We start from the raw sequence: 20,617 nt of genomic DNA, 5'->3' as shown, positions 1-20,617 counted from the left end.
GTGCCCTAGCCAGAGCGGCCCCTTCTCCCCTCCCCTCCAATCCCCGGAGGGAACATGCCGTTTTGAAATGTCAACTCTTGGGAAAGGGGTAGACTGAAAGGAATCCAAACACGATTTTACAGCTATGCTTTTAGGAACAAACAACAAACGGGGTCCGGGGCTGAGGAGGAGGCCACGGAGGCAACGATAAAAATCCCAGGTCACGGGATGCTTTTTTACGGTGTTCCCTGGACAGGGGATAGCGGGAAAATAACCCGCGAGGAACGGCAGAGAGGAGTTGGGGCAAGGATAAAGCCGGACGTTTCCGAAAGCCGTCGGCAGCGACCTTGGATAGCCACCCGCTCGGGGGCAAGGTGGAGGAAATGAGGAGGAAGAGCGAGAGGGTCAACTTGCCATGATTAAATGCAAATACATTCATTAGAGGAATGACCAGACAGGAAAGTACCTTGACATTTTAATGAATGTTTTATCCACGTGGGCAACCTGCAGGTGTTCAATTTTTCGTTTCATTGACCTTTCAAGCGTTGGTTTGTCTTGGGATTCGTTTTATCTTTGCCCCCCCTTCTCCCCCTTTTCATCTCTGGTTTTTGAAGTGTGTGTCCCCTGCTAAACATACACATTTTTAATCTAGTGCTGACAATCCCCTGCCCTTGACTTTCCTTTGCTCAACACTCTTTGAAATCCTTTATCTTATATCACACAGGGCTTAGAGCAGTGCTTGGTATAAAGGAAGTGCTTAATAAGTACCAGAACAATGAATAAATTCTGAGGTCCATTGACTAATAAAAAGAAAATAATAATAATAATGGTATTTATTAGGGTATTTATTTGAGGCCCTCCATGTGTCAAGGACTGTGACAGAAATGGATTTGGATACAAATCCTATTCCATGGGGGGCTTGTAGCCTAAGAGGAAACGTGAACGTTTTTTTTCTCCATTTCACAGATGAGGAAAATGAGGCACAGAAAAGTTAAGCAACTTACAGCAGGGAAGTGGAGGAACCAGGACTAGAATCCAGGTCTGGTGACTATTCTTTTTGCTCTTTCCACCAGCCACACTGCCTCAGGACCTCACGGCCAAACTGCATTATCAAACATTAGCTCTTCTGAGAGGGTCAAGTGATAACATGTTAATCAAGTCACAGGATTCCCACGGATGGATGGAGATTACGCTTATACAAGATGAGCAGGAGAAATGATCCCGCAAATTCATAGGGTACTTAAACCGACCCAAAAGGGGTTTCAATTTTCTCATCCCATTTCACCCGCTGAAGTAGAGAGAGCTAGGTATTATCATGTCCATTTTACAGATGAACAAACTGAGGTGTAGAAAGACTGAGAAGGAACACGACCTAATGGAAAAAGCACGGGCCTAGTAATAAGAGGACCTGAGTGCTAGTCGGGTCCCCATTTTACAGATGAGGTAACTGAGGCCCAGTGCAGTGACTTACCCAAGGTCACGCAGCAGACAAGCGGCAGAGCCAGGATTAGAACCCAGTTCCTAGGCCCTTGCTCTATCCACTAGGCCACGCTGCTTCTCTGCGTTTACCTTTACTGCACCGGTTTAGCAGTAAGAAAGTTTAGTAAGAAATGCCACATACAGTGAGGGGTTGAAGGAAGAACAGAAGCAGACATGATGCATCTGGAACCATTTTCAGAGAAATGCAAACACACACGCACACACACACAACACACACACAACACACAGACACACCTGCACGTGAGCGTGCAAATTCCTTCGATGCCAGGCCAAAGCAGCAAGTCCTCAGCATGTGCCACCTCTAAGGGCGAGGTTCAACCTGTTTGGTGAGTAGCTTCTGTTCCCTTCCAGCCCCCTCTGGCAAAGTACAAGAAATATTGGGAGTGGAAGATGGCCAGGGATCAATCAAACAATCAGTGGTATTTATTGAGCACTTCCTACGTGCAGAGTCCCGCCACTTGCCTGCTGTGTGACGCTGGGTAAGTCGCTTAACTTCTCTGGGCCTCAGTTACCTAATCTGGAAAATGGGGACTAAGACTGGGAGTCCCTTGTAGGACAGAGATTGTGTCCAACCTGATTGGCTTGCAGCTACCCCAGCGCTTAGTACAGCATCTGGCACACACTAAGCACTTAACAAATACCATTAAGAAAAAAGGATTGATTGATTCCTGAGGAAGTGCCATGACTTGTCCGGCCTTGAACACTGGAAACAAACCTGTCAGGAAATACTAGGTAAATTGTCAGGAAGATGGAAAATTTAATGTCAAATGATGGCTGACCCTTCAGACCCCTCCAATTCAAGAATTCGGGGATGTGAATCAATCAATCAATCATATTTATTGAGCGCTTACTGTGTGCAGAGCACTGTACTAAGCGCTTGGGAAGTACAAGTTGGCAACATATAGAGACGGTCCCTACCCAACAGTGGGCTCACAGTCTAGAAGGGGGAATCAGAGAACCTGGGTTTTAATCCCAGCTTTTCCACTGCCAGCTGTGTGACCTTGGGTGAGTCATTTAACTTCTCAGAGCCTCATTTCTTTTTACCTGCAAAATGGGGCTGAAATACCTGTTCTCCCTCCCCGTTAGACTGCACTTTTTTTTTGATGAATAGGATGTGAAAGATATCACTTTGAAAATTAAGCAAGGTAATAATAATCTAATAATGGACCACAAAAGCAAAGAAATGCAAAACCTAATGAAAAATCTTCTTTGACCAAGCTAATTCCTTTTTTGTGTGTTTCTTACCACGGCTTTTTAATCTATTTCAATAGCTTTGATCGGTTATTTTATTCCTTAAGAATGCATTAGTGCCCTTCACATGGTTTCCTAAGGGAAACTAGACTTCGTTCAGCACATGTTCCGTAACGCTGCTTCAAGGGAGTCAATGAAAATCACTAACTAGGTTAGTGTAGAGCCTTGTTTTTTCTTGCCAGTTGCCTCCACCTTCGGTTCCCAGATTCATTCATTCATTCAGTCGTATTTATTGAGCGCTTACTGTGTGCAGAGCACTGTACTAAGCGCTTGGGAAGTGCAATTCAGCAATGAATAGACACAAGATGACCAGATGACCAAGCGGCTCACGATTCTAGTTAAAACGATTCTAGGTAGAGAAGCGGCATGTTCCACTGAACAGAGCACGGAGCTGGTAGTCCGAAGGATCTGAGTTCTAATCCTGCTCTGCCACTAGTCTGTTTTGTTCACTTCTTCGTGCTTTGGTTTGCTTTCTAGACTGTGAGCCCACTGTTGGGTAAGGACTATATATATGTTTGTACATATTTATTACTCTATTTATTTATTTATTTATTTTACTTGTACATATCTATTCTATTTATTTTATTTTGTTAGTATGTTTGGTTTTGTTCTCTGTCCCCCCCTTTTAGACTGTAAGCCCACTGTTGGGTAGGGACTGCCTCTATATGTTGCCAATTTGTACTTCCCAAGCGCTTAGTACAGTGCTCTGCACATAGCGCTCAATAAATACGATTGATGATGATGATGACTGTCTCTATATGTTGCCAACTTGTACCTCCCAAGCACTTAGTACAGTGCTCTGCACACAGTAAGTGCTCAATAAATACGATCGATTGATTGATTGATTGGTTACCTCACCAGAATAACGGGGATTAAAATCGTGAGCCCCGAGTGGGACAGAGACTCTGTCCAACTTGATGAGCTGGTATCCACCCAGCGCTTAGTACAGTGCCTGGCACCTAGTAAATGCTTAACAAATACCATTAAAAAAAAAAAGGCAAGGCCCCGTGGCCCAACATGCCAGCCAGGTGGACACACTTTGGTTTATCTAAGAGAACGATGTTCATTAAAAATTATTTTCCTATTCATCACCTTGGGAAATCCACTCATGAATAAAGGGGATGTGGAGCAGATGAGGGATTAAGTGCTTGTTAATAGAGTGGGCCTTGGCCCAGAGTGAGCAGACTGGTGACGTGGTATTTGCCGGAAACAACCATCTTTCCCTGGACGGGTCCTCTCCTCATCTCCTGCTCTTCTTCAATCTGCGCATCAGGCAGAAACTCCTCACCCTCAGCTATAAGGCTGTCCATCACCTCGCCCCCTCCTACCTCACCTCCCTTCTCTCCTTCTCCCAGCCCAGCCCGCACCCTCCGCTCCTCCGCCGCTCATATCCTCACCGTACCTTGTTCTCTCCTGTCCCGCCATTGACCCCCGGCCCACATCATCCCCCTGGCCTGGAATGCCCTCCCTCTGCCCATCCGCCAAGCTAGCTCTCTTCCTCCCTTCAAGACCCTACTGAGAGCTCACCTCCTCCAGGAGGTCTTCCCAGACTGAGCCCTTTCCTTCCTCTCTCCCTCGTCCCCCTCTCCATCCCCCATCTTACCTCCTTCCCTTCCCCACGACACCTGTATATATGTATATATGTTTGTACATATTTACTACTCTATTTATTTGTTTATTTATTTTACTTGTACATATCTATTCTACTTATTTTATTTTGTTAGTATGTTTGGTTTTGTTCTCTGTCTCCCCCTTTTAGACTGTGAGCCCACTGTTGGGTAGGGACTGTCTCTATATGTTGACAACTTGTCCTCCCCAAGCGCTTAGTACAGTGCTCTGCACACAGTAAGCACTCAATAAATACGATTGTTTGACTGATTGATTCTTCAGTTCTCATCTGTTCAGCCGTGCAATCGCCTGGGGTTGGGCTTTCACTGTGAGCCCCATATGGGACAGGGATTGTGTCCAACCCCATTTGCTTGTATCCACCACGGCGCTTAGTACTGTGCCTGGCGTATAGTAAGTGCTTAAAAAATACCACAATTATTATTATTAGGATAGACTAACATTCCTAAATTTCCCACTTCTCCCCTCTTCTACTCTCCCATCAATCTATCACATTTATTGAGTGCTTATGCTGTGCAGAGTACCATGCTAAGAAGCGTGACCTAGCAGCTCCACATGCAGTGTGGCTCAGTGGAAAGAGCCCGGGGCTTTGGAGTCAGAGGTCATGGGTTCAGATCCCGGCTCCACCACTTTGGGCAAGTCACTTCACTTCTCTGGGCCTCAGTTACCACATCTGTAAAATGGGGATGGAGACTGTGAAACCCCCGTGGGACAACCTGATCACCTTGTTAACCTCCCCAGTGTTTAGAGAAGCAGCGTGGCTCAGTAGAAAGAGCACTGGCTTTGGAGTCAGAGGTCATGGGTTCAAATCCTGGCTCTACCAATTGTCAGCTCTGTGACTTTGGGCAAGTCACTTAACATCTCTGGGCCTCAGTTATCTCATCTGTAAAATGGGGATTAAGGCTGTGAGCCTCCCGTGGGACAACCTGATCACCTTGTAACCTCCCCAGCGCTTAGAACAGTGCCTTGCACATAGTAAGTGCTTAATAAATGCCATTATTATTATTATTATTATTGTTATTAGATAGAGAACAGGCCTAAGGGCGAGGTACAACCTGGTTGATGAGTAGCCTCTGTTCCCTTCATATGCATGCTCAGTCCTGGCTCAGTCAGAAGGATCTGAGTGCTAATCCTGGCTCCGCCACTTGTCTGCTGTGTGACTTTGGGCAAGTCACTTCACTTCTCTGGGCCTCAGTTACCTCATCTGTAAAATGGGGATGAAGACTGTGAGCCCCATGTAGGACACACACTGTGTCCAACCTGATTACCTTATATCTACCCCAGCGCTTAGAACAGTGCCTTACGAACAGTAGGTGCTTAACAAATACCACTTAAACAAAAAAGTGCTTGGGAGAATAAAATAAATCAGAGTCGGTAGACATGTTCCCTGCCCATAACGATCCATGAATTGATCCATATCCATCTTGAACTAACTGATATTTTCAGTTGCACTACTTCGCGTGAGAACAAATTCCAAATGTTCATTACCAATCGGTCAGTGGTATTTACTGAGTGCTTACTATTTGTCCAGAACACTGTACTAAGCACTTGAGAGTGTCTAATATAACAGAATAGGTAGATCTGTTCTGTACCCACAAGGAGCTTACAGTGGAGAAGGGGAGTACTTGGATCTATTCATTCCTAGGCCTTCCTAGTGACGTACTGGTGTTTACCGAGGGAGAACTGAATGTGATGCTTGGCACTAAATGTTGTAATTTATTCATTTATAATTTATTCAAAGTAAGCACTCAGTAAGCTTCCAATAAATACTAAATCGATCGACCAATAGTTAAGTCTAACAAAAGGCATAAGACATATTCCCGGTCCACAAGGAGCAACCTGGGGAGATATAGAAATATTCCCAAGCAGTGAAATCACAATCAATGAAACTGATGTTTAAGTGACAAGTGCTTGGCTTCATTTTCCTCCAAAACATACATTTTTCTGAATCAGTTCTTCAGATTCTCTTTCATCCACAGTCCACATCTTATCCATTAGACAAATAATAAGTGCTCAGTAAATACCAGATCACTCAATCAGGCGGTGGCATTGACTTAGTAGTTACTCGGTGCAGAACACTGAACTAAGTGCTTGGGTAGAAGTTGACCATCCTACTCAAAGAAGACCCCGGTAATAATGGATTTTACCTATGGGGATGGAAGGAAGGAGAGAGAGAGAGAGAAAGGGAGATAGAGAGAATGAGTATGTTCAAAAGGCCAATGCAGGAACAAGTTACAACCACACAATTCTGAGATTGTGAGCTTCTTGAGAACCAGAGACTAATTCCCAGCCATCCCATTTTCCCAGTGGTTAGTACAGTGCTTTATATAGAGTAGATGCTTAAAAAATACCATTGCTGCTACTACACTGTATGCACAGTGACAGACCATTCCTCATTGTTCTGCTGTTGTTCAGCGCACCTGGAACTGTTTGGGGATTTGCCTCCTGGGGTACAACAGATACCGATAAATCCATCCCTATCTTCCCCTTCTCTACACACTTCTAAGCTCTCTACCTCTCACTGGGTCCCATACGATGCTTCCGAGGCAGGATTCCTAAGAAATCCGAAGAGAATGCCAGCAACATCTGTCCCATTTCATACCTATCCCCAGGGGACTTTTCAGGACGTCTTATAATAATAATGGCATTTATTAAGTGCTTATTATGTGCAAAGCACTGTTCTAAGCGCTGGATTGTCTGGGAGAGGAAAAAAAACCCAAAGTATCTGGAGGATCCAGCCTGCTGCTGATGTGGTTTGATACCCTGGCCTGAGGAAAGGGTCTGCTCAACTTGCCAAACACCTGGCCAACTCTGTGACCTTGGGCAGGTCATTTCACCCATCTTGGTCCGGTTTCCTCCTCTGTAGAATGGGAGCAAGATACCTGTTCTCCTTCCCTCTTAGACTGTGAGCCCCACGGGGGACAGGGGTTGGCTCCGACATGATTCTCCCGCACCGACCTCGCGGTTTAGCGCCGAGGAGGCTCTTAATAAATACGGTAATTACGGTAACTCACCTTCTGGCTTCTCCCTTTCCCCGGCTCTAAGCGTCCTCTTCCCGTCCCAGAACACGTTGCTCAGGAGAAAAAAACAATTAATCACAACCCCTCCGCAAATGTCCTGTTTGGGCCGGGACAGAGCATGCATATGAAGGGGCAAGGGGAGACAGTTCTAATGTTTGTGATTATGAGTGTAATCTCAATGGCGGATGCGTGGGCTGGGGTCAAGCAAGCTTGCCACATGGAACAGGTGAAGTGTGGGCCTTATAAAAACCCGGGCCCTTAGGCCAAGGAAACCAAAGGACCTTCGACTCCTCCTTGGTGCACCACCCGCTCCGAAACCATCCCCGCCATGGGCCCCAGGAGATCGCCGTCGAAAGGTATGGTGTTCCTCTCTCCATTTTTCCTACCTCTATTTGTTGCCTTCATTTTCCTGGTCACCGCCCCTCCCTTCCTGCTATAATCACGATCATCATGTTCATAATCATAATTTTATTGAGCACTTGCTAGGGGCCTACCATAGTCAGCGTTAGCAGCGTGATCGTATTTATAATCACAATAATTGTGGTATTTGTTCAGCGCTTAATTGTGCCAAGTAATGTACTAAGTGCCGGGGCAGAGATAAGGTCATAGAGTCCCACTTGGAGTTCACATCTTTAAGTTGGGGGGAGAACAGGTATTGAATCCCCAGTTAACAGAGGGAACTGAGGCACCCAGAAGTTAAGTGACTTATCCAAGGTAGCACGGCAGGCAAGCGACAGAATCGGGATGACTGCCCGGGTCCTCACACTCCCAGGCCCATGCTCTTTCCACTTGTCTCTCCGGTTTCACACCTGATGATGACATTTATTGAGCCCTTACTACGTGCTAAGCACTGTACTATACACTAGGTAATCAGATCAGTCACAATTCGGCCTACTCATTTTATTTTTCCAACTGACTGGTGCCTGAATTTGTCCGTCATATCACTGTGTGGTACTCTCCCAATAATAACACTAATAATAATAATGATGGCATTTATTAAGTGCTTACTATGTGCAAAGCACTGTTCTAAGCGCTGGGGAAGTTACAAGGTGATCAGGTTGTCCCACGGGGGGGCTCACAGTCTTCATCCCCATTTGACAGATGAGGTAACTGAGGCCCAGAGAAATGAAGTGACTTGCCCAAAGTCACACGGCTGACGAGTGGCGGAGCTGGGATTTCCACTCTTTCCACTGAGCCACTCTGCTTTACAAGCGCTTAGTACATTGCTCTTAGGGAATCTGTGGCCTGTGGCTCTACAGCTTCACATCCACCCGACAACCTATCTTGGCCTTGAGCATTTTTTAGTCTGCCTATATAATTTAATTGGATTTTCATTTGTCTACTTAATTACTTTTCCTACTATTTCCCCAAGTGGAGTTGAATTACTAACCAACCCGCCCTCCTGCTCACATTTGAGGTAGAACATTTTTGTCCGTCTGCTCCTCCTATTAGATACTTTTTTCTGTGGCGCTCTCCCAAGTGTGTAGTACAGTAATCTGAACATGGTGAGTGCTCAATAAATAATAATAATAATAATAATGCCATTTATTAAGCACTTACTATGTGCAAAACACGGCTCCAAATGCTGAGGAGGTTATAAGGTGATCAGGTTGTCCCACAGGGGGCTCACAGTCTTCATCCCCATTTTACAGATGAAGGAACTGAGGCACAGAGAAGTTAAGTGACTTGCCCCAAGTCACACAGCTGACAAGTGGCGGAGCCAGGATTTGAACCCATGACATCTGACTCCAAAGCCCGGGCTCTTTCCACTGAGCCGCGCTGCTTGTTCAGTGGAGTTAGTGCAGTGCTCCACACACATTAATCAATTAATTGATTTATCGTATTTATTGAGTGCCGTGTGAAGAGCACTGTACTAAGCGCTTGGGAGAGCACATCACAACAATATAACAGACGCATTCCCTGTCCACAATGAGCTTGCAGTCTAGAGGGTAGACGGACATTAATAGAAATAAATAAATTACAGATATTGATGTAGGAGGAGGGTGATGAGTTAAAAGGGAGAAGTCAGGGTGCCACAAAGGCGCTCAGTATATCCCACTGAGCTAGTTGGCATTAGAAAGCTTTCAAGTCATTCATTTCATTGTAGGACTGTGTTCTTCTGTTGGTGTGTGTGTTAATAATAATAATAATAATGGCATTTATTAAGTGCTTACTATGTGCAGAGCACTGTTCTAAGCGCTGAGCACTGTTCTAAGCACTGAGTACTATTAATATATATGTGCATGCAATAACCCTTTCTCAGGACTTTGGTTTCAAGGCTTATAGTGTGGAGGGGCTCCCTAATATAAAACTTCTAGGATATTTTCTCAGGAAAATGAGGGTATCAACACATCCACAGAAATAACACACCCTTCACTGAATCAGGAAGTCCCGTGCAAAGAGTTTGATAATAATATTATAAAGCACTTACTGTGTGCCAAACGCTATGCAAAGCCCCAGAGCGGGGCCAAGATAATCAGGTCAGACACAATCCCACATGGAGCTCAGAGCTTAAGTGGGAGGGAGAATGGGTTAAATAAATCCCCATTTAATAGATGAGGAAACTGAGGCATAGAGAAGCTGAGTGACTTGCCCAGGGTTAGGCAGTAGGCAAGTGGCAAAGCCGGGATTTTTTTTATGGCATTTATTAAGCGCTTACTATGTGCAAAGCACTGTTCTAATAATAATAATGATAATAATAATGGCATTTGTTAAGCGCTTCTAAGCGCTGATTAGAACACAGGTCTTTTGATTTCCAGGCTTGGGCTCTTTCCACTAAACCACACTGGTTCAGCACAAGTTTAGAGGATTTGGCACTTTTAAAAGAAAGATCAGCGTTTTAAGAACAGGAATCCCCCAGCTTGCCTCTCAGCTTCAGCCGACGAGCCTCACCTTCTATTCCACAGGGCTAACGTTCTTAGTAAGAGGGAGAACAGGGACTTAATCCCTATTTTACAGTTGAGCAAACTGAGACGTGCCTAAAGTCACACGGCAGAGCCGGGATTAGAACCCAGGTCCTCTGACTCCCACTCTGGTGTTCTTCCCAAAAAGCCACGCTTCCTCTCAGGTTGCTCGAGAGAACTTGGAGTTGGAAAGCCTGGGCGGCACAGGGTTAACGGTCGTACTGTACAGCTACTGAAACTATGCAGGGGAATTCCCAGGGCCCTCAAATAACTTAACAGAATGACCTGGGCCCTCTCCCTCAAAATTAATTTGAACTCCAAATGTTTGCAAAGAATGAAAGAGCTTTGGGGAACAATCTCAGGTAGTGACCTACTTCCCAGGTCGATGAGAAGAACAAACAGAATTATGTCGCGAAATTTTCCCCGGGTGATTTATCCCTCCTTGACGTCTCCGGTCCCACAGCGGAAGGTCGTCGGGAATCGCGGCGAGAGTGATGCCCTGTGCTCGTATCGCAAACCCTCTCCGCTGGAGGGATATGTGCGTGTCCGTGTCTCCTAAACAGGGCTTCTGATGCTCCTTCTGACCTCAAATCTCCTCCTGGCAAAGAGTGTGGCCTCTCTGCCCATCTGCCCCAGCGGGGCAACCAACTGCCAGGTGTCACTCAGTGACCTCTTCGAGCGAGCGGTCGTGCTCTCCCACTACATTCACTCCCTCTCTTCAGAAATGTTCACCGAGTTCGTAAGTAATACCAGTACTAACGGTGGTATTTGTTAACGGCTTACTGCTTGCCAGGCGCTGTACTAAGTGCCGGGGTGGATGCAAGCCAATCGGGTTGGACAGTCTCCATCCCCATTTTACAGATGCGGGAACCGAGGCCCAGAGAAGTCAAGTGACTTGTCCAAGGTCACACAGCTGACAAGTGGCGGAGCTGGAATTAGAACCCAGCTCCTTGGGGCTCCCAGGACCGTGCTCTATCCACTCTGCCACACTACTTCTAAATTAGTACGTTAGTTAGAGGGCCAGCAAACCACAGGTGAAGGGTGAATCGCCTGCAGAAAGAGGGAGCGGCACGGAGAGGGGGCTTATGGGGAACTGTCAGTCAGTCAGTGGAATTTATTGAGTGCTTACAGTGTGCAGAGCACTGTACTAAACACTGGGGATAGTACACTATAACAATAAAACGGGCACATTCCCTGCCTACATTGAGCTTACAGTCTAGAGGGGGAGGCAGACATCAATAGAAATAAATGACAGATACGGACATAAGGGGAAGCAGCGTGGCTCGGTGGAGGTCGTGGGTTCTAATCCCGGCTCCGCCGCTTGTCAGCTGTGTGACTTTGGGCAAGTCACTCCACTTCTCTGGGCCTCAGTTTCCTCATCTATAAAATGGGGATGAAGACTGTGAGCTCCACGTGGGACAACCTTGATTAACTTGTAGCCCCCCCAGTGCTTAGAACAGTGCTTGGCACATAGTAAGCGCTTAACAAATTACAACATCATTATTATTATTAAGTGCCGTGAAGTGGGGAGGGAAGATGAAGAAAGGGAACAAGTCAGGGCGATGCAGAAGGGGGCTGAAGTAAAGGAAAAGAGGGCTCTGTCAGGGACTCCACCCAGCCCTGATGTTGGCCCTGCAGGCCCAGGGGGACACTCCTTGAAAGGGACGATCAAACGAAAATGTGTCTTCCCTGAGTAGGGAAGGGGCAGGCTGATGATACAGGCAGGTTCAGGGGAGTTTGGATGAGGAGATCCATCCGGGATTTACTGGACAGAAAGTTTTTTGTTTTTTTTTAAATGGTGTTTATTAAGCACTTACTATGTGCAAAGCACTGTTCTAAGCGCTGGGGAGGTTACAAGGTGATCAGGTTGTCCCACAGGGGGCTTACAGTCTTAATCCCCATTTTACAGATGAGGGAACTGAGGCACAGAGAAGTTAAGTGACTTGCCCAAAGTCACACAGCTGACAATTGGCAGAGCCGGAATTCGAACCCATGACCCCTGACTCCAAAGCCCATGCTCTTTCCACTGAGCCACGCTGCTTCTCTGTTAAAGATGTGAGAGAGAAAAGTTAGAGGCTTTAGATGGTTCAGGTCGGGTCACATTGGAGGAATAATCAGAGATGAAGAGGGGAGAGTTTAGGTGGGTTGGGCTGGTCCCTGTAGGGTAGCTGAAGGGAGAGTCAGGGATTCACTCAATCGTATTTATTGAGCACTTACTGTGTGCAGAGCACTGTACTAAGTGCTTGGAAAGTACAATTCGGCAACAGATAGAGAGGGTCGCTACCCAACTCCCGGCTCCCAGTCTAGAAGGGGAAACCAGTTCATGAGCTCTCTGTGGGCGGGGGAACGTGTCCGCTAACTCTGTTGGACTGTACTCGCCCGACTGCTCAGTACGGCGCTCGGCACAGAGCAGGTGCTCAAAAAATACCATTCATTCATTCAATCGTATTTATTGAGCGCTTACTGTGTGCAGAGCACTGTACTAAGTGCTTGGAAGCAGAGAAGCAGCGTGGCTCAGTGGAAAAGAGCGTGGGCTTTGGAGTCAGAGGGCATGGGTTCAAATCCCGGCTCCGCCAACTGTCAGCTGGGTGACCTTGGACAAGTCACCTAACTTCTCTGTGCCTCAGTTACCTCATCTGCAAAATGGCGATTAAGACTGTGATGGTGAGGGGAGGGAAAGGGGTGTTGGATGGTCTGTGCTGGGTCACTGGGGGAGAGTCAGGGATGGAGAGGGGAGAGTCAGGGGTGAAGGAAGTTCCATCCCAAACCATGAGGATAGGTGTCCGTGGAAGACAACCAGGACATAGTTTGGCCAAGACTTCTGGCTCCTCTGTCAGAGATGGATCCCTGGGCTGGGAGGACAGTGGGTCTGGCCCTGCCGTGGCATTTCCGTGCGAGTTCTTGTCGCCCCTCCTCTCCCCTTCCCTCTCAGGATGAACACTACGCCCAGGGCCACGGGTTCATGACTAAGGCCATCAACAGTTGCCATACCGCCTCCCTGGCTACCCCGCAGGACAAGGAGGAAGCCCAGAAGATTCACGTGAGTGATTTTCGCTGCCCACTTTCCCGGGGGTGGGGGGGTCCTGGGCGGGCAGCGGGGGATGTCTGGGGAGAACAGGACGGTCAAACAATAGGGACAGAGAGCAATCCAGGGCAATAATTGTGCAGGGAAACCAAGTCACCCATACGAAGCTGGATTTCATTTGGAGATGGGGTGAATTGGTAGGACATTAAGGGACTGAGGAATGCTTGGGAGTTGTGAGTGGGCTTGGACGAGCTGTGTGGCCTACTGGAAAGAGCACGGGCCTGGGTTCTAATCCCAGCTCTGTCACATACCTGCTGTGTGACCATGGGCAAATCACTTCACTTCTCTGGGCCTCAGTTACCTCATCTATAAAATAGTAATAATAATAATGGTATTTGTTAAGCTCTTACTATGTGCCAAGCACTGATCTAAGCACTGGGGGAGATACAAGGTAATCAGATTGTCCCACGTGGGGCTCACAGTCTTAATGCTCGTTTTACAGATGAGGGAACTGAGGCCCAGAGAAGTTAAGTGACTTGTCCAAGGTCACACAGCTGACAAGTGGTGGAGCCGGGATTGGAACCCATGACCGCTGACTTCCAAGCCCCGGCTTTTTCCACTGAGCCACACTGCTTCTCTAACGGGGATGAAGATTATGAACCTTGTGTCCAACCCAATTAGCTTGCATCTACCCCAGTGCTTAGTTCAGTGCCTGGCACAGAGTAAGCACTCGACCAATACGATTAAAAAAAAGTGACAACTCCTAATTTGGCAATATTCATAGCCCTCTTAAACTCTTTAAGCAACTTAGGACCCAAATCAATTTTCTTGCACAATTGATAGCCTAAGGAGGCAACATCCCTATCCCCTTCAGGATGAACCCCTCCCCACCCCAGAATCTCAAACATTCCTGGAAGAGATGTCTTATCAACCTATACATTTCCTTCCCTGGCTCCTGGAAGTTTGACTCAAAGCAGGAGCTCCAACTGGCTTCAAGAGTGTTGGAAAAAAAAACTGTATTTCCACAAACCCGTCCTCCTCTTCTCCCTCTCCAAGAAGGACCAAGCGAAATTGAGCCAGTGAATTTTAGTCGCAGTGCCGGAGTCCATAAGCCAGTGAGGGTGGGTGGGTGCTTATTTCATTCATTCAATCGTATTTATTGAGCGCTTATTGTGTGCAGAGCACTGTACTAAGTGCTGAAAAATAATGGGCAGAGCACTGTACTAAGCACTTAAAAATAATAATGTGCAGAGCCCTGTACTAAGCGCTTAAAAATAATAATGTGCAGAGCACTGTTCTATGTGTTGGGGTGGATACAAGGTGATCAAGTTGTCTCACGTGGGGCTCACAGTTTTAATCCCCATTTTACAGATGAGGTAACTGGGGCTCAGAGAAGTGACTTGCCCGAGATCACACAGCAAATGTGGTGGAGTCGGGATTCGAACTCATGACCTCTGACTCCAAAGCCCGTGCTCTTTCTACCGAGCCACGCTGCTTCTCTGCCTTTATCTGCATTCCACCTCTCTGGAATGCGTGCTCACCAAACCATGGAGGAGGAGCTTTTATCTAATTTGCAATTTGCCGCCCCAGATTTAAAGCCTGGTTAATATCACCACACAACAATTGTGGTCTTTGCTAAGCATTTACTATGTGTTAGCCACTGTACTAAGCACTTGAGGTGGGGGGGGTGGATACAAGCAAATCAGGTTGGACACAGTCCCTATCACACACGGGGCTCACTGTCTCAATGCCCATTTTACAGATGATGTGACAGGCCCCCAGAGATGTGAAGTGACTTGCCCAAAGTCACACAGCAGACAAGTGGCGGAGCCAGGATTAGAACCCATGACCTTCTGACTGCCAAGCCTGAGATGTAGCCACAATGCTTTCACTCTTCAGCCGCCGATAGACAGATGTCAGGCTCTCACGCGGCCAGTCAACAAAGGTTAATGGAGGAAAAACAAAGCATCTTTATGGTGATACTTTGGAATCCCTCCCTCTCTGCCAAATTCCACCTCATTCCCCGTTTCCCCCACTTGCCATCAATTTGTTTTTCACCATCTCATTCAATCGTATTTATTGAGCGCTTACTGTGTGCAGAGCACTGTACTAAATGGTCCCGTTAATCACAACGGCAGCAATCAATCTGGGAGCAAATTACGGAGTGGCCATCTTAAATCGTGTATTTAAATCTTAGAACTTAAATCTTGAATAAAAGCACTACAAGCGCTTAGCCCAGTGCTCTGCACACAGTAAGTGCTCAATAAATACGATTGAGTGGATGAGTGAATCACGTCCTGAAGATCAAACTTGGCAATCGATGACCTACAGAGAGGGGATGGACGAGAAAGGCCGTCCAAACCCTGACTGGTTTCCAAGTCCTCTTTGTCACTGAGTCTTTGCGGGGACGAGGAAAGACGCGAAGACGTTAGCCAAGGGGCAGGCTGGAAAAGTGCTTCTCAGCGTTGCGTTGAGAGCTTTTCCCAAGGACGCTGTCACCTTCCTCCTCGCGAGTGTGTCACAGTGGGAGTTACTGAAAATGCTTCAATTCCCCAAGGACAGTTGTTGCCTTGGAGATAAACCACAACCCAGGGACCATCCACAGAACCGTGCTCTGCGCAAGGGTCAGGCTCTTAAATCGGAACACCTTTGCTGCAAGGATGAAAGAAATCGGCCCACACTCCCCAAATCACCTTTTCCTTATGACACATTTCCGAAGCAGTCCCAGAAAATCTGTGAAGGACCTAGGGTCGAGGCGGCAGAAAGAACATACCGTGCAGAGCGGAGAGGCTTGGGTTCGACCCCCAGATGGATCACTGGTCTGCTGGGTCAACTTCAGTCTCCTTGTCTGTAAAATGGACATCATAACATTGGTCTCATACTAATAATTGTGGGGTTTGTTAAGCACTTACTACGCACCAAGCACTCTATTACCGCACAGGGATGTTGTGAGGATGAAATGGAAAGAGAAGGGCCTTGGGAGTCAGTGGACCTGGGTTCTAATCCCAGCTTTGCCATTTACCTACTGTGTGACCTTGGGCAAATTACTTGACTGTGCCTCAGTTTCCTCAACTGTAAAATGTGGAGTCAATGCCTGTCCTCCATCCTTCTTGGACTGTGAGCTCCATGGGGGATACAGACTATGTCCGACCGATTAACTTCGATCTATCCATCATCATCAATCGTATTTATTGAGCGCTTACTGTGTGCAGAGCACTGTACTAAGTGTTTGGGAAGTACAAGTTGGCAACATATAGAGCAGTCCCTATCCAACACTTAAAACAGTGCTTGACAAATATAAAACACCGTAATTATTAAGCAGGTCAACTGGTCAGTCAATTGTATTTAGTGAGTGCTTATCGTGTGCAGAACACTGTACTAAGCGCTTGGGAGAGTACATTAGAACAAGAAATAGGTGAAAGTTCTTGGAAAAAATTCTATCATCCGGGGTGCAATATTGTCTCCTAGCTTTGGGAAGCCAGCTCCCTGGGGAAATCTGAACAATCTCCATGGCCCCGGGGGAAGCAGCGTGGTTTAGTAATAATAACAATAATAATAATAATAATAATGGCATTTATTAAGCGCTTACTATATGCCAAGCACTGTTCTAAGCGCTGGGGAGGTTACAAGGTGATCAGGTTGTCCCACACGGGGCTCACATTAATCCCCATTTTACAGATGAGGGAACTGAGGCCCAGAGAAGTGAAGTGACTTGCCCAAAGTCACACAGCTGACAATTGGCGGGGCGGGAATTCGAACCCATGACCTCTGACTCCAAAGCCCGTGATCTTTCCACTGAGCCACGCTGCTTCTCTGTAGATAGATCCCAGACCTGGAAATCCAAAGGATCTGGGTTCCAACCCCAGTTCTGCCACGTCTGCTGGGTGACCTTGGGCAAGTCACTTCACTTCTCTGTGCCTCAATTCTCTCATCTGTAAAATGGGGAAGAGAGTGTGAGCCCCATGTAGGGATCGTGTCCAACCTGATTAACTCGCGTCTACCCCAGTACTCAGAACAGTGCTTGATACGTAGTAAGCGCTTCACTTGAGAAGCTGCGTGGCTCAGTGGAAAGAGCCGGCTTTGGAGTCAGAGGTCATGGGTTCAAATCCCAGCTTCGCCTACTGTCAGCTGTGTGACTTTGGGCAAGTCACTTCACTTCTCTGGGCCTCCGTTCCCTCATCTGTAAAATGGGGATTAAAACTGTGAGCCCCCCGTGGGACAACCTGATCACCTTGTAACCTCCCCAGCGCTTAGAACAGTGCTTTGCAGATAGTAAGCGCTTAACAAATTCCATCATTATTATTATTGACAAATACCATCATTATTCGTTGGTATTTTAATGGTCTCTCTCGGTGGTGGTGGGCAGCACGAGGACCTCCTGAACTTGGTGCTGAGTATCCTGCGCTCCTGGAACGAGCCCCTCTACCACCTGGTCGCTGAAGTGCGGGCGATGGAAGAGGTCCCCGACGCCCTCGTCCTGAAAGCGATGGAGATCGAGGAGCAGAACCGCAGTCTTCTGGAGGGCATGGAGAAGATCGTGGGCCAGGTGATGGTTGTCCCAAGCAGTATGGCTCCGTGGAAAGAGCCCGGGCTTGGGAGTCAGAGGTCACTTGTCAGCTGTGTGACTTTGGGCAAGTCACTTAACTTCTCTGGACCTCAGTTCCCTCATCTGGAAAATGGGGATTAAAGCTGTGAGCCCCACGTGGGACAACCTGATCACCTTGCATCCACCCCAGCGCTTAGAACAGTGCTTTGCACATAGTAAGCTCTTCACAAATGCCATCATTATTATTATTATTATTCTCTCTGCCACGGATGGCATGGCGAGATGTCCCCTCCTCAGAGAAGCTGAGCGGGATGACCCCTCAGAGACGAAGAGGGCCTCATCCTCGCCTATTCCCCCGCCAGTTAACAATATCGCTTCCTGCCCTTTTAACTCCCTGAAAGCCCCCTTTCTCAGCCCTTGGGAATCCTTTCCATCAGGAAGCCACCTCTTCCCAGCCCCCACTTGCCCGCCAGGTGACCTCGGGCAAGTCCCTTAACCTCTCTGGGCCTCAGTTCCCCATTAGTAAAAATGGGGATAGGGTACCTGTCCTCCCTCTTCCTCAGAAAGCAGGGTTAGTGGATAGAGCACAGGCTTGGGAGTCAGAAGGACCTGGGTTCTAATCTCAGCTCTGCCACATGCCTGCTCTGTGACCCTGGGCAAGTCACTGCACTTCTGCAGGCCTCAGTTTCCTCTTCTGTAAAATGATGAAGACTGTGAGCCCCACGTGGGACGGGGATTGCGTCCCACCTGCTTTGCTTGTATCCATCCCAGGGCTTAGTACAGCGCCTGGCACAGAGTAAGCACTTAAATACCACAATTGTTATTATTACTGCATATCTGCCCCGGTGCTTGGCTCCTAGTAGTATTATTAACGTCATCATCGTTATCATCAAATTGGAAATCATTAAACAGATGGCACGGGCTGCGATTTGTCTTCTCGCCGACTAGGTCCGTCCGGGAGAAACGGGCAGCGAAGTCTTCTCGACCTGGTCCGGGCTGCCCGCCCTGCAGAAAGCCGACGAGAACAGCCGCCTCTTCACCTTCTACAACCTCCTGCACTGTCTGCGGAGGGATTCCCACAAGATCGACAGCTACCTGAAACTCCTGAAATGCCGCCTCATCCACAACAGCAACTGCTGAGCATTGCGGGTTCTGCCCCGGCCCCCCAATCCCCACCCCGACTTTCCCCTCAGACCGGGGGCCCGCCTCGGGTGCTGGTGCTCGCCCAAAGCCCATCCTCTGCTCCCCGCCACCCAGTCTGCCCCTTCCCACCCCTAATCGCCATTCAGCAATAGCGAGATTTCCTCAGAGCCCCCCATTCCTGGCCGGATTCACGTCCGCTGGGGACCGAGGGACGCAGACAAACCTCACAGGTGAAGGGATTAAAGTTTGCTGGAAAATACCTCATAGACGAGTGCATCCGTTTTTTGCGGGGGAGGAGAGGAAGGGGGAAGAGGCCACCAGGTTGCGGGGACTAAACATTTAGGGCCGTTGAGAAACATCGTAACCTAACGGATAAAGCACAGGCTTGGGAGTTAGAAGGACTTGGGTTCTAATCCGAGCTCCGCCACTTATCTGCTGTGTGACTTTGGGCAAGTCACTTCACTGGGCCTCAGCGGCCTCGTCTGTAAAATGGGGATTAAGACCGCGAGCCCCAGGCAGGACAGGGACTGTTTCCAACCTAATTAACTTTATTGCCCCTCGTGCTCAGAACAGTATTTGACACATGGTAACCGTTTAATGAATACTGTTAAAAAACAAAAACTGTTGCTTTTTGGAGAAGAAAGGTCAGTGTATCAGTGTTACTGGGTCGAGCACTGTATTTGGTGCCTACTGTTTACAGACACAGTATTTTGAGACTTGTGTGCTCAGAACACTGTACTAGATGACCACTATATACTGAACACTGTACTGTGTTTAGAGCGCTGCACTTGGTGCCCACTGGGTACGGAGCACTGAACTGCTTTTAGAGCAGCGTACCAGGAAAAGCAGCGTGGCTCAGTGGAAATAGCCCGGGCTTTGGAGTCAGAGGTCATGGGTTCAAATTCCGGCTCCACCAACCGTCAGCTGTGTGACTTTGGGTGAGTCACTTCACTTCTTGGGCCCTCAGTGTACCTCATCTGGAAAATGGGGATGAAGACTGGGAGCCCCCCGAGGGACAATCTGATCGCCTTGCGCTTAGAACAGTGCTTTGCACACAGTAAGTGCTTAATAAAAGCCATCATCATTATTATTATTATTATTAAAGAGCACTGAACTAGGCATTTGGGGGCCCTCCGAAGTTGAATACATGGATTCCTGTTTTTAAAAGAAGCAGCATGGCGTAAGAGAAGCATCATGGACTAGTGGATAGAGCACATTAAAAGCTCATAGGTTCTAATCCCAGCTCTGCCACACGTCTGTTGTGTGACTTTGGGCAAATCCCTTAACTTCTCCTGGCCTCAGTTATCTCAATCAGTAAAATGGGTATTAAGACTCCTTGAGCCCTTGCGGGACAGGGAGTGTGATCAACCTGATTAACTTGTATCTACCCCAGCGCTTAGAATGGTGCTTGGCACATAGTAAGTGCTTAAATACCACAAAAATAATAATTTGCTTGTATCCACCCCAGCACTTATTACAGTGAAGCACTGTACTAAGTTCTCTGTAGTTCAGAGAAGCAGCATGGCTCAGTGGAAAGAGCACGGGCTTTGGAGTCAGAGGTCACAGGTTCAAATCTTCGCTCCGCCAATTGTCAGCTGTGTGACTTTGGGCATGTCACTTAACT

General features: G+C 47.6%; 1 protein-coding gene across 1 annotated transcript; it reads left to right on the top strand.

The window, feature by feature from the left end:
* Window positions 1-1,922: 1,922 nt before the first annotated feature.
* Window positions 1,923-19,257, top strand: PRL (prolactin). The gene is made up of 6 exons (XM_038771586.1): window positions 1,923-1,958; window positions 7,639-7,732; window positions 10,843-11,018; window positions 13,212-13,319; window positions 17,671-17,850; window positions 18,799-19,257. Exons 2-6 carry the CDS (start codon window positions 7,705-7,707, stop codon window positions 18,988-18,990), a joined length of 684 nt encoding a protein of 227 aa, XP_038627514.1. The 5' UTR covers window positions 1,923-1,958; window positions 7,639-7,704; the 3' UTR covers window positions 18,991-19,257.
* Window positions 19,258-20,617: the final 1,360 nt, after the last annotated feature.

This window comes from Tachyglossus aculeatus, chromosome X2, assembly GCF_015852505.1.
Source record: "Tachyglossus aculeatus isolate mTacAcu1 chromosome X2, mTacAcu1.pri, whole genome shotgun sequence".
NCBI classification, from domain to species: domain Eukaryota; kingdom Metazoa; phylum Chordata; class Mammalia; order Monotremata; family Tachyglossidae; genus Tachyglossus; species Tachyglossus aculeatus.
This window is presented reverse-complemented; position numbering and strand designations above follow the sequence as displayed.

Excerpts from the sequence above, each read along its gene's own strand:
- PRL (XM_038771586.1), top strand. The coding sequence starts at position 7,705 with ATGGGCCCCAGGAGATCGCCGTCGAAAG. Across the intron at positions 11,019-13,211 it reads CAGAAATGTTCACCGAGTTC|GATGAACACTACGCCCAGGG; the intron begins GTAAGTAATACC and ends CTTCCCTCTCAG. Across the intron at positions 13,320-17,670 it reads AGGAAGCCCAGAAGATTCAC|CACGAGGACCTCCTGAACTT; the intron begins GTGAGTGATTTT and ends GGTGGTGGGCAG.